At 40.2% G+C, this 17094-nt stretch overlaps 1 protein-coding gene across 2 annotated transcripts in view; it reads right to left on the bottom strand.

Annotated features, from left to right (window-relative positions):
- The window catches only part of LOC149225628 (protein ACCUMULATION AND REPLICATION OF CHLOROPLASTS 3, chloroplastic-like), a 514713-nt gene extending 503056 nt beyond the window's left edge, over nucleotides 1–11657 (bottom strand). The window contains exon 1 of one of the 2 annotated variants that reach the window (XM_089377212.1): nucleotides 11180–11657. In XM_089377212.1, the coding sequence (XP_089233338.1) occupies nucleotides 11180–11454 (275 nt within the window). In that variant the 5' untranslated portion in view covers nucleotides 11455–11657. The remainder of the gene's footprint in view (nucleotides 1–11179) is intronic. The other variant, XM_089377213.1, reaches the window with a different exon arrangement.
- Nucleotides 11658–17094: the final 5437 nt, after the last annotated feature.

Here is a 17094-nt window from a genome sequence, read left to right as displayed (position 1 = left end):
GCATCGGTGTATGCAGTTACAGTCAGTGTTGAGTTCCTTGGGTACCAAAGACCGAAATCAGAAGTTCCCTTCAGGTATCTGAGAATTCTTTTTACAGCTAATAAATGAGATTGTTTGGGAGCCGATTGAAATCTTCCCACCATTCCTACTGCTTGCATTATGTCTGGTCGTGTAGCTGTTAAGTATAGAAGGGATCCAATCATTGACCTGTAATGAGTTGCATCTACTAGAGGGGAGTCATCATCTTTGCTCAGTTTGCAGTTTGTGGTCATGGGAGTGCTCATGGGTGCACAGTCCTCCATTCCATATTTTTTGAGCATGTCTTTTAGATATTTGCCTTGAGATATACACAATCCTGCTCTGGTTTGAGATACTTGAAGTCCAAGGAAGTGGGACAGTTCTCCTATCATTGACATCTCAAATTCTTTTTCCATGCTTTGAGAAAATTCATGGCTCATTTCATCATTATTACTAGCAAAAATCAGATCATCGACATAAACAAGAGCAACTAGTAACTTACCTTGATCTGTCTTTATGTATAGATTGCTTCCAGCCACTCCCTTTTTGAAGCCTTGTTGTTGGAGATAGTTATCCAGTCTTGCATACCAAGCTCTAGGAGCTTGTTTCAACCCATACAAAGCCTTTTTCAGCTTACAGACTAGGTCCTTTCCTGCTGTCAGATCAAAACCTTCTGGCTGCTCCATGTAGACTTCCTCCTTGAGTTCCCCATTTAGAAATGCTGATTTCACGTCCATTTGATAGATTTTGAATCCTTTCGAGCAAGCAAATGCTAAAAACATCCTGATAGCTTCCATACGGGCCACTGGTGCAAACGTCTCTTCAAAGTCAACTCCTTCAATTTGCGAATAGCCTTTGCAAACAAGTCTTGCCTTGTTTCTGATAACCTGTCCTTCCTCATTCATTTTATTTTTGAACACCCATTTGGTTCCTATTATGTTTTTGTCCTTCGGACGAGGTACCAGCTCCCATGTCTTGTTCTTCTCAATTTGGAATATTTCTTCTTCCATTGCTTTTACCCAATGAGGATCCTTACTTGCTTCTGTGAATGTTTCTGGTTCTATCATAGATAGGAGGGCAATGGCTTTTCTCTTGGGTGAGGTTGTTATCCTTCTTCTGGTCTGCACACCTTCATCTTTATCGCCAATGATCTGTTCTTCTGGATGGTATCTTTCTACATACTTCATCTTTGAAGGAGTATAAGCCGGTTCTCTTTCCTCTTCTTCTTCTTCATCATCTATCTCTTCTTCTTTAGATTCTTCTTCTTCAATGAGAAAGTCATCTTCCTGTTCTTCAATTTCCTTTTCTGGAAGATCTTCGTCAACCTTAACATCGATGCTTTCCACTATTTTCTTCAGTCGAAAATTGTAGCATTTGTAAGCCTTGCTCCGTGGAGAGTATCCAAGAAATATCCCCTCATCAACCCGAGAATCAAATTTTCCAGGTGAACCATCATTTATTTTTATGAAGCACTTGCTTCCAAATATTTTGAAATACTTCACCGAAGCAGGTCTCCCTTTCCATAGCTCATAAGGAGTTTTATCACAATTTGGTCTTAATTGAGTCCGATTCAATGTATAGACAGCTGTCCCTACTGCTTCCCTCCAGAATTTAGGTTGTAGGTCTGCTGCTAACAGCATGGTTCTTGCCATTTCTTGGACAGTTCGGTTTCGTCTTTCAACTACCCCATTTTGCTGAGGTGTTCTGGCAGCCGAGAATTCCCTTTTAATTCCATGAATATTGCAGAACTCACTGAACTCGTTTGATGTGAATTCTCCTCCTCTGTCTGTTCTGAGACACTTAATTTTTGAATCTTTTTCGTTTTCTATAAGGGATTTTAGATTCTTAAAACACTCAAAAGTTTCAGATTTATACTTTATGAAATATATCCACATCATTCTAGTATAATCATCAACAAATAACACAAAGTACCTTTCTCCTTGGAGTGCTTGATTTCTAGTTGGCCCACACACATCAGCATGGATGATCTCCAAGGGCTTTGATGTACAGTGTTCCTTTGTCTTGTGGCTGGTTCTGGTCTGTTTTCCATGTTGACATGGACCACACACTGCTTGCTTTGGTTTGGACAACCTTGGGATGTCTTGTACAGCTTTGATTTTGCTGATATTGACCAGATTTTCGAAGCTGGTATGTCCAAGTCTCTTGTGCCACAACCAGCTCTCATCTGCCTGACTCAAGTAGCATTTGTTCTCCTGAATCTTGTTCAGAACATAAATATTGTCTGGTGTTCTTACTCCTTTTGCCACAAGTTTTCCAGAGACAGAGTTCCTTATTTCACAGTCTTTGGTGCTGAAGACAACCTTATGTCCTTGATCACAAATTTGGCTGACACTCAGAAGGTTGTGTTTGAGTCCATCAACCAACAGAGCATCTTGAGCTTTTCCTTTTCCATTGATCAAAGTAACTGTTCCTCTTCCTGCAATTTTGCCAGTTCCGCTTCCAAAGGACACATTCCCTTCCTTTTTGCTCAGTGAGATAAATTTCCTTTTGTCTCCTGTCATGTGTCTGGAGCACCCACTATCCACAAACCACTGGTTTCCATTATTTTGCGCAAATAGAGCCAGGCCGCATTTGTCCATTGCAGAGATCTTGCTGCTCGTCTTTCTTCCTTTGAGTGGGCAGTTTTGTTCATAGTGTCCATTATTGTAGCAAAAAGAGCAAGTCAGATCAAATTTAGTCAAGGGATCGAATGAGTTGAAGGTTTTGATTTGTCCCTGTCTTTTGGGAGCATATGAGTTGATTACTCGGTCATTTTGCGTTGTCTTTTCACTTCTGCGAGCCATACAGTGTCTAGCTTGGTGACCGAAGTTTTTACAGTGAAAACAGTGTCCAAGAAATATGGTTTTGAAGCAACCACGGTTTAATTCGCCTTCCTTTCTGAGAATTACTCCTCCCTCGTCCTTTGGATTTTTGATGGGCCCTTGGTGGAGTACAGGTTTGTATTTGCTGTAGTGTCCATGATTCGACTCCACATTCTTCTTTGGAATAAATCTTTCTTGATTCTTGGAATCTGGGACGCACTTTTGATAAGAAACTTTTTCATCTTTTGGGTTGCAGGAAAGTGCATCGGCATAGCTTTTCGCACTATTCTTAGTGCTTGAGGATTCTCCCTTGAAACCTATTCCAGACTTATCATGTTGAGGTTTTTGATTTTTCATAATACTATCAAGTATTTGAGAGCTTTTACATCCCTTTTTAATTTGCTCCAACTCCTTTCTCAGAGATACTACTTCGGCCTCTCGTTCTTCACAAGTCTCTTCTTTTTCCTTAAGCTTTGTTTTCAAGAGATCTTCTCTCCTTCTTATTTCCTCGTTTTCCACTTTGAGAGAGATAATTTTGTTCCGTAGTTTCTCATTCTCTTCAATGGCACTTATTAACAGTTCATCCACATTTCCTTCTTGCCCCGAGTCATCATCATCTGTGAGTGCCATGAATAGTGCTTCTTGGCTTTCATCATGATCGCTTTCCTCATCTGATTTCTTTTTGATGACCATAAACTCATCCTCATCAGACTCATCTTGCTTAGAGAGAAGGTTTTTCTTATTGAACCCTTTCTTTTTATATGTCATTCTTTTAGAATTTCTTTCGTCATCACTGTCATGTTTATGAGGACATTTTGCTGCATAATGACCTATTTTACCACATTTAAAACAGATAAGAGGATACTTGCCTTTAAGCTTAGATCCTCTCTTCAGCTTTCGTACATATTGAGCCAATTCGGATTCCACATCTGACTCATCACTACAGTCATTCCTTTCTTTCCCTTTCTTTGACTTTAAGGCCTTGAATGCTGCATCTTTGGAGCTAGGTCCTCCTTTCCTCATTTCATAGGCAGTGAGAATTCCATGGAGTTCATCCATTTTGAGGGTGTCAAGATCCTTTGATTCTTCTATAGCACTTATTTTGGAGTCAAATTTGTCTGGAAGGGACCTTAATACCTTTTGTACAATAGTACTTTCTTCAACCTTTTCGTCCAATCCTTTCAGGGAATTTACCACTTCAGCTACTCGGAGGAGGTATGCTGCAATATCTTCTTCCTCTTCCATCTTCAAACTTTCAAATTGTCTTCTGTGAGTTTGAAGCTTTGCCTTTTTGACTTTTGAGTCTCCATCGTACAAACTAACTAGCTTCTCCCACATTTCTCTGGCAGAGTTACAGTGCATGATTTTTGTAAACTCAGAATCAGTGATTCCACTAGTGATAGAGTTCATGGCTTTTGCATTTGCAATGTAGGCTTTCCTCTCGTCTTGGTCTGTTGGAAGAGTGGAAGTCGCTCGGTATTCAGTTTGACAAAAATGCCAGACTTCAGGTCCAAGGGACATTAAATAGTAAGTCATTCTTTTCTTCCAAAACCCAAAGTTAGTGCCATCAAACAGAGGAGGTTTTCCTGATGCTTCATGATTTCTCATCATGGTTGCTGATCCTTCTTCAAGCTGTTAGGCTAGAATGAAGAAGCCTGCTCTGATACCAATTGTTGGAAATACTGAGAGGGGGGGGTGAATCAGTATTTCTTTTTCCCACTATTGTTTTACCAGTTAAAACATATATATTCAGAACAGCAAGAATAAATGCTTTTATTAATATAAACTGTGCAGTAAAATAGATACAATATATAGATGGTTGCAATCAGTTGCCAAGCTCCAACTTGGACTTTGGTGAGGCTCCAACCTCCAGAGCACCAACTCTATTTTGCCAAGACACCAATCTTGGACTTAGGAGCACAAACTCTCAAGGACTTCAATCCTTCCTACTTCTGAGGCTTCAACCCCAAGGACTCCAATCCTACTTACTTCTGAGGCACCAGCCCAAGGACTTCAATCCTTCTCACTTTTGAGGCACCAACCCCAAGGACTCCAATCCTTCTGCCCTCAGAACTCTTCTCTGCTGAGTTCTATCTATTTACAGCTTCACTGTAGTCTCCAAGCTACAGTATCAATGACAACCAGTCTTCTTATGAATGAGTCTTTACAACTTTGCACACTGCCCACACATAGTCTCCAATAGCCATTTTTCTCTCTGATAATGTCTTCACACAGCTTTAGTCAGTCTTCTGTTAGCTGCACTAAACTCTGTATAAAGAACAATTTTTTGTTCAAGCTTAAGTTCTCATTGTCACAATGAATGCTTCAGCATGACTATTTCTCTGCTGGCTGTTTCTCCCCTTCGACTGCCTACTGTTCTGTTGGTCCTTCATCCCTCTTTCTGTTTTGCTGCACCCTCTTTCTGTTCTGTTGGACCCTCATACGGCCTCTATTTCCTCCAGCGTATTTCAGCAACTTTCAGCAGTTGTAACGGCCTTCACAGCGTATTTCAGCAGCTGCAGCAACAGCAGCAACAGCAATAGCAGCTACAGCAACAACAGCTACAGCAACAACAGCTACAGCAACAGCAGCAATAGCAATAGCAGCTACAGCAACAACAGCTACAGCAACAGCAATAGCAGCTACAGCAACAACAGCTACAGCAACAATAGCAGCAACAACAATTCCCTGTTTTTACTGTTTTATACATTCTCATGCCTTTGTCCGTTCATTTCCACTTACTCAATGGCTCTTTGGCTTCCTCCTCGCTCGCTTGAGCTTCGGCTTCCTCAACACTTGCTTGACCTTCCGGCTTCCCTCCTCCATTCGCTTTATCTTCCTCATGATTACCTTCGATTGATGGTGTCACAAAAATATAATGTCGTCGCGGAGGTGTTTTATCAACGCGGAAATATAATGTCGTCGCGGAGGTGTTTCAGCAACGCCGAAAGTGGTGTTTCAGCAACGCTGAAATTGGTGTTTCAGCAACGCTGAAACTGGTGTTACAGCAACGCTGAGACTGGTGTTGCAGCAACGCTGAAACTGGTGTATCAGCAAATTTTTGACAAGTGTCGGTGTTTCAGCAATGGAGAAATTGGTGTTTCAGCAACTTTTCTCCAGGAGTTTCAACCGTGTTCAACAACGGTTTCAGCAATGGTGTATTCCGCCTGCTATATATATATAATTATCTTTTGATACCATATACACTATAATCCTCCCGATGGCTTTGTTTTCTCTTATTTGCTCTGATGGCTCTCTGCGTCCTCTGTTTGCTTTTAAACACATCCATTGCTCCTCCGATAGCTCCTGATGACTCTGATATGCTTCCTTGCTATATGGTTCCTCCTGCAGCTCCACCGATGGCTCTGTGTGCACCTTCTCTTTGGCATATACCGATGGCTCTATATATATTGCTCCTCTTGGCTCCTCTTGCTCCATCTGCTCCTCTCGGTCCATTTGCTCCTCTTGACTCCGATATGCTCTGTCTCCTCCTCCTGAATATTGCCATATTGACATCAATGACAATCTGTGTCCAACAATTTTGTCGATGATATGTATTGCACTCGGTGCCATTTTGATATATTCACCTTTACATGGTATATAAATGAGCAAACTTTGCATATTTTGTCTCTATTGGCTTGGAATCATGGTTTTAAATCTTAAAAATAGTTTTTTTCATTAAAATTTAATTATTTAATGTATTTTTTAAAAACTAGTTCGTTTAGACCTGACCAGTCCCGGTTCGACTTGTTCTGGTTCAAAAGCTGGTTCATTAGGTGCACCGGTCCGGTCACCGATTCCGGTTTTTAAAACTATGGTGCAGATCAGTGTCGGTTCTTCCAATGATAGGGTGAGATCATCTCACTATTATTTTTGCCCAGTTTCTCTCTGTATCAGATAGCCAGTTGGGCATCGAACGAATTGTACTCAGATTTACTACTGCTTAATAATACAAACCCTCAGTTGTTGCATCGGTTTTCCCACACTGGGTTTTTTTGGGGACATTTGTCCAAAAATAATTGTGTAGATGTGTGTGATGATTATTTCTCTCCTGTGTTGTATTTAGTTTCTGCAGTTTTTATTCATTTAGGCTACAGGTATTTAATTTGATAGCACACAGCAAGTAAATTGTTTAATCGAATTAACAATTAGAAGAATTAACATCAGTTGCTACAGTAGGAATCGGGTAACCGATTTTTCACATGGTATCAAAGCACAGATCATGAGCAGGAGAGCTTAGTCGCCGAAAGGAAGAGGGAGTTCGAAATTACTGCAGAGGCAGCACTTCAAAACCCCTAAGGCAGCGTAGTCCTTGGTCCTGAAGGTTGAAATTTTGAGGAGAATTTGATTTCTCTGAGTGAGTCGACAGAGAAATTCGATCTCCAAATCGAAGCTTTCTAGAGGCAGAAGGGAGCAGCATATTTTTCCTTGTAGCGCAGATCTTCAGCTGGGACGCAGATATTTTGCAACAGTTGCTAGCAAAATAGCGTCAGTGGGAGAGAGGAGACACTATTGAGGGAATTTCTTCCTCAGAGAATTCCTAGCCAGGGAATTCGATTTCTCTATTGCTAAGCAGCAGCGAAGAGAAGTTATTCTACTAACTCCAACAGGGAGTGCGTACGCCAGCCTAATGTTGCGCAAAGGAGAGAGGAGGCAATTCGACATTTTCGTTGGCAGAGATGGCAGCTAATGGACTGCGAGATCAAGATCAGTTGGATGGTGCATCCAATTATGTGATCTGGAAGGCAAGGATATCATGCCTTCTAGATGAGCACTTTCTCAAAACCTATTTCGATAATGCGGTAGTTGTACCCGCGGATCCAGATTCGCCCAAGAAGTACAAGGGGGAGATGGCAAAGGCCAAGCAATTGATCCTCGACAGAGTGAGAGATCATGTTGTGTGTCACATTGCCGGCAAGGATACTGTCCGACAGATGTGAGAAGCATTGGCCACACTATACAAAGGATCTTCCGAGCAGTGGAAGATGTACTTGGAGCAAAAAATGAGATCCACGCAGATGCAGAAGGGGGAATGCGTTGATCTGTTCCTGACAAGGCTTCAGGAAACCCGAGACTCGTTGGCAGTTGTGGGGTCAACACCTCAACCTACTGAGATGGTGAGGCTGGCCCTAAATTCAGTTTTAGAAGAATGGCAAGTATTTGTCCAAAGCATCCTGGGCAAAGAGAGATTGTCGGATTGGGAAGGGATGCGGGCCACTCTTCAGCAAGAAGAGATGAGGAGAGACTTGGTCAAGTGCAAACTTTACAGCAGCAGCAGCAGTGGGACAAAGCCCAAGGAGGAGGAAGAGAATGCAGCCCTCGCATCTAAGGGGTAGCAGGAGCAGCGGAGGTAGAAGAAGGACGTCTCAAAGATCAAGTGCTTCCGATGTGGTGAATTTGGTCACTACACTACACAGTGTCCTCTCAAGAAGAAGGACAAGGACGAGAAGCATGATCCGAAGGCTGCATCTGCAAAGGTCGAGTAGGAGGAGTTTGTCATCGTTGCCCAGATACCTCCAAGGGAGAGGTGGGGTGATCTAGAATTGTAGTTCAAAAGAACTACAGATGGACAGGATCCTTGAGGAGTCCACCTCTCGAATCAATACCTTGCTACGGGAGCCCATATCAAAAGTAGCAGAATGGACCAGTGTCAGTTGGTGCAGAGGAGTGTCAGAGTGACAGTTGCAATGGCTAGGAGCGCCAGAGACTGAGCAGCGCAGAGCAGAGTTGGCAGCAGTGCAGAGTCAGCAACAGCGCAAAGGCTTCAGAAGATCAATGCAGAGACTAGCAACAATCGGAATTCCAGCAACAGATGCATCATGTTGAACACCTATTCAGTAATTTTGGATGCTTTTTTGTTGTTGATGCAGTAACAACAGCAGTTGGAGAAGGTTGCAGTGCAGATGAAGTATTGGCAGTGGCAGTACCAGCAGCAGCACAAATGCAGAACTTATGAGGGTTGCAGTACAGATGCAGTGTTGGCAGTGGCAGTGTCAACAGCAGTACAGATGCAGCATTTGCACAGTAGTTGGTGGGCAACAATGTCAAACATTAGCAGCGCAGAGAGAGATGTTTCAGAGTCAAAGTAATGCTTCAGTAGGTTGCATTACTAGAGCACATTCCTCACTAAGAGGGAGTGTTGATTTTTGGTAGCATCGGATATGCTCTAAGCCTCTAAATTTGTAGGTAGGCTTGGACACATGTATTCCACAATACCCATAAATCGTTTTGGGAAATTCCACCTAGAGACTGTTTTATTTAAATAATTAATTATTTTTAATGGAGGCCTAAGTATAAACTTAGGAAATTAAAATAATTAAAGGGTATTAATCAAACTGTGGGTGAAACTTCTAGAAGAAGGCGAGGATCAAGCCAAAATGATCTGAGCCATTGATTAGCATCTAATCTGGGCCGTTGGTTCTCAACTGAAGGATTATAAGAGGAGCCTTGATGGGCATTTGGAAATCACATCGAGTAAGAGATCAGAGATCGAATTTCTGAAGAGAGCAGTGCAGCAGTCACCAAAGAGAGATTCGAAGTGATTTCTTATAGTGAGGGGCAGGGATAGTATCCGGAGGGAAGGTTTCCTGGACCGGAGAGTACAAGGCAAAGAGGGTAGAGAGACATCCAGAGAAGCTGACACAAGGCCACATAGAGCTACGCTATGGTTGCACAAAGCTTCAGAGGGAGAACGAAATTCCACTGAGAAAGTCGAGTTCCAGAGCCAAAAGCTTAGGTATGAGACCGGAAGGCCTAAGAGCTGAAGTTTCCAGCAAGCAGAGGATCAGAAAGAGATGCAGCGTAGCCCCAGCTGCAGTGATGCAGTGACTACGTGGGAGTGATGCAGAGGCTCATCTCCAGTGCAGATCAGTGTCGGAACTTCTAGTGACAGGGTGAGACCATCTCACTATTATTTTTGCCCAGTTTCTCTCTATATCGGATAGTCAGTTGGGCATCCAACGAATTGTACTCAAATTTACTACTGCTTAATAATACAAACCCTCAACTGCTGCACCAGTTTTCCCACACTGGGTTTTTCCGGGGACATTTGTCCAAAAATAACTGTGTAGATGTGTGTGATGATTATTTCTCTCATGTGTTGTATTTAGTTTCCACAGTTTTTATTTGTGTAGGTTGCAGTGTATTTAATTCGATATTTGCCGTAGCACATAGCAAGTAGATTGTTTAATCAAATTAACAATTAAAAGAATTAACATCAGTTGTTGCAATAAGAATCGGGTAACAGATTTTTCACAGTTACAACTCTTGACTCCAAAATACTGTTAGACTTAGTAAACAAAGAAGAAGCCTCCTTCAGGCTTCAAGTGAAAAAGAGGTCATGAAGAGATTCATGACAGCCATGAAGAAGATTTATGATCCAAATTCAGAAGAAAAGACTAATGACAAATTCATGGTGTTCATGCTTAAAAGCTACAAGCATTTGTTATATGTTTACTCTCATACATAGCTAGCTTCTTAGCGTGAACAAGGAATTGATGCACTTGTGATTTTAATCCTTCAGTGAAGAGAACCAACTGGGATCTAAGAAGGCAGAACACTCGCTTTACTTTCATAGTATCCGTCATTTTCTTGCTGGAAAGGCCCAGGGTACAAGATTCATCCCTCTAAAAAATGGGACCAGTTTACAGATGATGTTGTATGTGCAGACAATTAGATCCAGCCAGATAGCCTTCTGGAGCTCCATATAGTTCCAAACTCAACAAATGACTCACAACTTGAGACTGACAAGCACCTCCAGTGTATCTTGACTGAGGGTCTGGAGGATGTAGAACATGGAGAAGGCTCAAATTTTCGAAAATCAACCCATGAATGTCGAACAGAAATTGCGATTGCAACATTGTCATTGTCATAATTAATAATGTTTTACATTTTAATTTCCAACTCTTACATTTCAAGGCTCTTAAGTATGTATTTTACTACTTTTCAATATCACTTATATATATATGAAATTCCCGCACCCTCCTTGTACATGTACCTCATGCCCAAATTTCAAAACCAGTGCAGTTGTACCTACATCTGCACCCACACTCGCACTCGCACCAAATCACCCTTACTATCTAGACACAGACACAGAGCTATGTTTGAGCCTGAGTAACATCTCAGAAGCACAATCACACACCAATTGATGCAATATGATGACAACATGTAAAAAAATGAGCAGACTCTCTCCATTCACTTAAAAACAATCAATGCAAGCTAATAACAGAAACTCTAAATTTTCTTGCCAACACCAAACACATCTCGATTTTATCAGAAAACTTTTAACTCAAAATTCACGTAAGCATTAATGTGCCAGAGTGAACAAAAATTTGAGTTACCAGAATTCGACTGTTGATGATGAGACAAGAGGCGAGTTCGAGCAAAACTCCAAGATGCCATTTGTTCTATTCCCGAGCCCTACAACCTTCACTGGCTTATTCAATGGTTTTCTGCCTTCGTGTTCAAGGCAGCATATGATGAACGTGGGTCTGGCTGACAGCAATATTGGGCGCGTCCGTGTACTGCAAAATTTTCCGTGAATGGGTGACCAGTTTGAAGATAAGTAGCCACCTCTGACGAGATTGGTGCTGTGATTCTGCAGAATTAAAGCCATGGGATAGAATCAATCTAATGCAGCTGCCATGGATTGGCATATCCGAAAGGGCTGCAAGATAGTATCACATTGCGCTTTTGGATGGTGTTTTCACTAAAGAATAGTGGACGCGCGAGCGAGTTTGCTTCGCTTTCATGCGATTTATTTTGGCAGGCAATTTCATGTCAAAATAAAAGGCACAAGACTAAATGGATCAGAGTTGGCTATGTGGGATTTGGGGTTTTGAGGTTAACGGTATGGGGTTTAGGTTTTAAAACCTTGGTGGGAAAAGTACAGCCCATTAACATGGATTTGACCTCAATACAGTGATATAAGGTTCAACGGTAAGTTTCCGGGGTATAACCTCCGAGATGAGGGTTCAAATCTCATTGAGTATACATATGACCTGTTGTGTCTTGGCTAAAAGAGTAGGCGACCTCATAGCTGACGTCTCGGCTCTTGTTATCTTGTTATTGTGCAGGCCGTTGCACGTAGCCTAGGTATATAATGGCAGCGACTTAGATTAATTAAAAAAAAAACAAAAACAAAACAACAACAACAAAAAAATCTGAGATAGAATATTTGATTTTATGGTTGATACAAGTGTTTTGAGGTAAGTATGTTATTATTAGCAATTGTCTCCAAATGTGCAAAAAGCAATAGAAGTGTTAAGTTGTATTTTGATGTAAAATAATAATTGATGTATTAGATTTAAGTTGTTTAGTGTGTTTGTGTTAAGTTGGTAATACACAATTAAAATAATAATTGAAATATTGAGATTATGAAAATTCACTAAAATAGAATTTATCACTTATTTTACCAATGAAATATTTAAAATCATTGTGAAGAAATATTGATTTTTTAGAATGGGCAATTTCTATTAAGATTAAAAGAACAAGTGGCATTGCTACAGGAACCTCTCTTGATAGGGAAGACAGAATGGCAATGCATGAAGGCAGATGTGCAAAACATAAATAAATTTGTAGTGGAAAGTACAGAGGTGGTGAATGTGAAATCATCCCAAGATAAAGGGAAAATGATTGCCCAAATAAACAACCATGAAGAGAACGCAAGAGAAGAAATGAAAGGAGATTCCACCAAAGTTTCCAAAACTTGGGCTCAAGTTATTAGCAATTCTGCTAATAAGGAAGGAGAAACAAATATTCAAGTTGACAACATGCAAGTTAGTGAAGGCAAGGAAAAACAAAACAGGGCAGCAAACATAATTATTAAAGGGGTGAAAGATTATGGGAAAAATGAATGTACTCTTGACCTTGCAAGAGACTTCTTGAAAGACAAATTGCTACGGCAAGGACAAATATGCCAAGTATGGAGGGTGGGTAAGTTTAACAGGAGAGAGCCAGACCCATAAAAGTCATTATGCCTAGCTTGCGTGATAAATATATCATTCTAAGCAAGAAACATCTCTTGAGGGGTTCTCATTTTTTCCTAGAAGAAGATTTAACTGTAAAACAACAAGAGGAAAGAAGGGATGAAATTTTAAAGGTTAGGGCAGCAAAAGATGAAGGCAAGAGAGCATGGATTTACAAAGGCAAAGCTGTGATAGCACGATTTGGACCTCCTTCTAAAACAGAGCAGCAAGATGGTAATAAATAAGAGGCAACAAACTCTTCAACAGGAAATCAGAAAGTAAGGTCAGTATGGGAAAGCAGGGACAAAGACTTAAATGTGAGTCTTGCATGTCAAAATAAATAGCAATCAAGTCATACCTAGGTTTCCTTAAGATTAGTTTGTTGGAACTGCAAAGGTTACCCATGGAGACGAGGACCTGGGTTAGGGCCTATTGCGGAAGATAGAGACATATTTTGCCTCATAGAAACACATGAGCATGAAGGGTACAAGACACCTTTATTTGAAGGATACTAGAAGATGGCAGTGTGGAAAAAGGCAGCAGGGAATGGCAAAGGGCACGGGGGTATCATGGTTTTAGTAAGGGAGAAAGAAGGTCGTCTCATTCAGTTAGAAAAAGAAGACTCGCATAAGTAAATCATTTGGTTTAAAATATCATAAAATGGAAACCACATCAGAATTGTAGCATGCTATTTTGCACCATAGGGTTCAAAATTCTACAAAGGTAGAAGGCTTGACCACAAAGATCCATTTGCAGCCTTAAACGCGGACATTGCAACATATTTGCAGCTAGGTGAAGTCCTTATAGTGGGTGATTTCAATGCGAGGACTGCAAGTGAGCAAGCTAGCATTCTTCATTGTAAAGATGATTGTGACCCTATTTGGCTTACAGAGGAAAGTAGTCATCAGTGGGAAAGAATTTTAGAGGACAAGGGTTGCAATCTCTTTGGTGAACAATTGCTTACTCTATGTGGGGCCTTTGATTTAGTCATTTGTAATGGCTTGACTAGATGGACAAAGTCCAGTAATTTCACTTGAAATACTTACAATGGAGCAAGTGTGGTAGATTATGTAATTTGCTCGCATGGTTTGAGTGAGAAAATGGAGGAAATTTTGATTGGAGATCAGCTGTGGGACTTGAAATCAGATCACAAGCCAATTTATTTATGTTTCTCTTGGATTGGAAAGAAACAATTATAGTCGAAAATTCAGCATGTCCAACAAAATCTCCCATAGGGTAGAATTCTTTTGACCCTATAAAATTGTAATACCTTCAAAATGACGCTCGAGAGGCTCTTCGAGAAGGGGAAAATTACAATTCACAACCTTCATATTCATGAATTAACACATTTAATTCAATGCGCACTTGCAAAGTGCAAAAGAGCAAAAATTAAGAAGTCTGAAACAAATTGCTTTCCGGTTAATACTTGGTTTGACGAGGAATGCAAAGAGACAAGGAGAATGTGGAAAGAGTCAAACAAGGACAACATAAAGCTCAAAACTTACAAGCATTTATTAAGCAAGAAAAATGTCAATTTCATGGTTTCAAGGAGGGAAGAACTAATCTTCCTTGGAAAAAATAATCCCAAATTATTTTGGAAGGAGCTCCAACCGAAAAAGATACAAATTGGAAATAATGTTACAGCTTCTCAATGGTTTGACTATGCAAGACAACTCTATGAGCAGGTTCCCAAGGTTGACCCTCCCCCCTTGGTCAACACTAACATTGAACTCTTCATGGCACAAGAGGTAGAGATGGGTATCAAGAAGTTGGGTGTTGGAAAAGCAAAAGACTTAGCTGAACTCCAAGCAGAATATTTAAAGTGGGGCTCAAAGATTCTTGCACCTCACATTACAAAAATCTTCAACAACATCATACAACAAGGGCTCCCCACAGATTGGACAACTAGTTTGGCAATAGCTCTTTTCAAGAGCGGTGACGTCAATAATCCCTCCAATTATAGGACCTTAATGATAAACCCTTTATTTGCAAAGCTATTTGGAAGCATGCTAGAAAATAAAATTAGCAAGTGGGTAGAGGAAAGAGATAAGCGTGCTAAAGGGCAAGCAGGTTTTATACCTAAACATTCCACAGTTGATCATTGTATAACTTTAAGGCACATCATTGAAAAAGTTTGGGAGAAAAAGGAAGAAGTAGTTTGTTGCTTTATTGATTTCAGAAAAGTGTTTGACTTGGTTCCTAAGGATAAGCTTTGGCAGAGAATGGAGGAACTTAGGGTTCCTAAACATTTGAGAGTAGTGTGCATAGGCTGTATGAAGAGGTGAAAGTCAAAATTATAACTTCAGCAAGGATTTCTGAAAGTTTTAGAAGCGATATTGGGGTCGAGCAAGGTTGTCCGCTGTCTCCTACCCTTTTTGGTTTATATATCGACAAACTTGAGGAGTGGTTAAATTCGCAAGGGGGTGATGGTATCTATTTGGGAAAGTTTGTTATAAGGCTTCTTTTGTATGCAGATGACCTAAATTCTGATTGCTAAATCGGCTCTTGGTTTGCAAGAGCACTTACTATCCCTTGAGCGTTTTTGTAGAAGTGTGGGGATGCAAGTCAATATCAGCAAAATGAAAGTAGTGGTCTTCTCTAAGAAAAGAAAACATAACCAACATAAGTTCTACTTTGAAGACAACATTCTGGAAGAAGTTGCGGATTACAAATACCTCGGAATTGACCTCGACAAAAATCTAAGCTGGAATGGTTGTAGAAAGAAAAGAACTTTGGGGGGTTGGAAAGCATTTTATGCTTTTCAAAATAGGTGTAGAGAGGAAGAGTTATGGGACTAGGAAACCACTCAAACTCTTTTTGGCTTCTAGTGATTCCGGTGATTCTCTATGGTTGTGAACTATGGGCCAGCAGTACATCCGACATGCAGTGGAGACAAATTGAGAAAATTCAGAAGCTTTTGATTACAAACAAATTTAAGATTAAAAGTGCAGTTCCTTATGATATCTTGTTTAGTGTAACATGGTTTGCTCCTATTGAAGCAATTGCTATGGTGCGATTCATAAGGTATTTAAAGAAAAATTGAGCAAATGGAAGAGGGTAGATGGCCTAAGGTTGTCTTTAATGATATATTGTGCAAGAGCAAAAAAACTTGGATGCAACAAAATAACAAATGGTTTTGTAAATGGGGTATTTGCTTGAACGCGTGACCCATAAACAATAAAGAAATAAAAAATTTTGTTATGGAAAAGTTCCACAAGCATACTTGGGATAAGGAGATTGGAAGAAAGAAAAAATACTATATTGAAGTGTTTAATCCCTCTCATAGTCATCAACCAAAAGCATACATAGAGGTCAATATCTCTTGGAGAGCCAAAATTCTTATTGCTTAGTTAAGGACTAATTCTCATCAACTCCGTTGTGAAACAGGGCGCTGGAAAAGGCCAAAGGAAGTGTGGGAGGAAAGAGTATGCATTTTTTGTTCTTCTGAAAAAGTGGAAACAGAAAAACATTTCATTTTAGAATGTGAGGCTTTCAAAGACAATAGGGAAAGTTATGCAGATATGCTGGCAGCTAGTTCTTTGGAAAATCTATCTAGCGAGGGGTTTGTCGAGAAGCTGGAAGCATTTATTTTGAAGCTTCACAGAAAAAGGGCCGAATACATCAAGCAGATGAAGAAGCAACCTGTCTCATAGGCTATCTTTAGCCTCGTGGACGTTAAAATAATTTATTTATTTCTTTCTTTCTATTATTTTTGCATATGTCTGATATGGTGGCATTCAAAATGTATGTTGTATTCTTATTCTCATTTGTATTCCCTATTATTGATGATTATCTCATTTAGGAAATTATCTATAATTGTTGTAAATCAAGACAATGTATTATTACTCTACATCAAGTTGAACTCGACCCAAAGGATGACAAATTAGAAGAATCCTACTATTGTTGTATATTGGTTGCTTCAATAGTAGGTTTTGGATGACATTGTTTGCTTAAAGAGATCTTTGTTTAATGTACCACAACCAATTGCCATAGGTTCTTTCATAGTGCATAACATTCTACATATGCATTTGTGGAGTAACTCAAAAACAATACATTGCCCCATCTCCATGGAGTCTCATAGTTTGTCTATACATATCAAACAGGCTATGGTGCCATATGCACACTTTTCTTATCAATGAGAAAGGAGATCTTCTTGTCACCTACAATATAAGATGCGACAGATGTTCAAATCATGGCTCTTATATTTTCAGCAATGGAAACTTTTATAATTCTACATCATCTAATGGACCCGCAATGCATGGAGCTTTTGTATGAACTCTCTAGTATGG

Source organism: Pinus tabuliformis, chromosome J (genome assembly GCF_031772625.1).
Source record: "Pinus tabuliformis cultivar Carrire ecotype Pingquan chromosome J, CPIR1, whole genome shotgun sequence".
Lineage (NCBI taxonomy): Eukaryota > Viridiplantae > Streptophyta > Pinopsida > Pinales > Pinaceae > Pinus > Pinus tabuliformis.
Note: the sequence above shows the minus strand (reverse complement) of the source record. Positions and strands in the feature narration are given on the sequence as shown.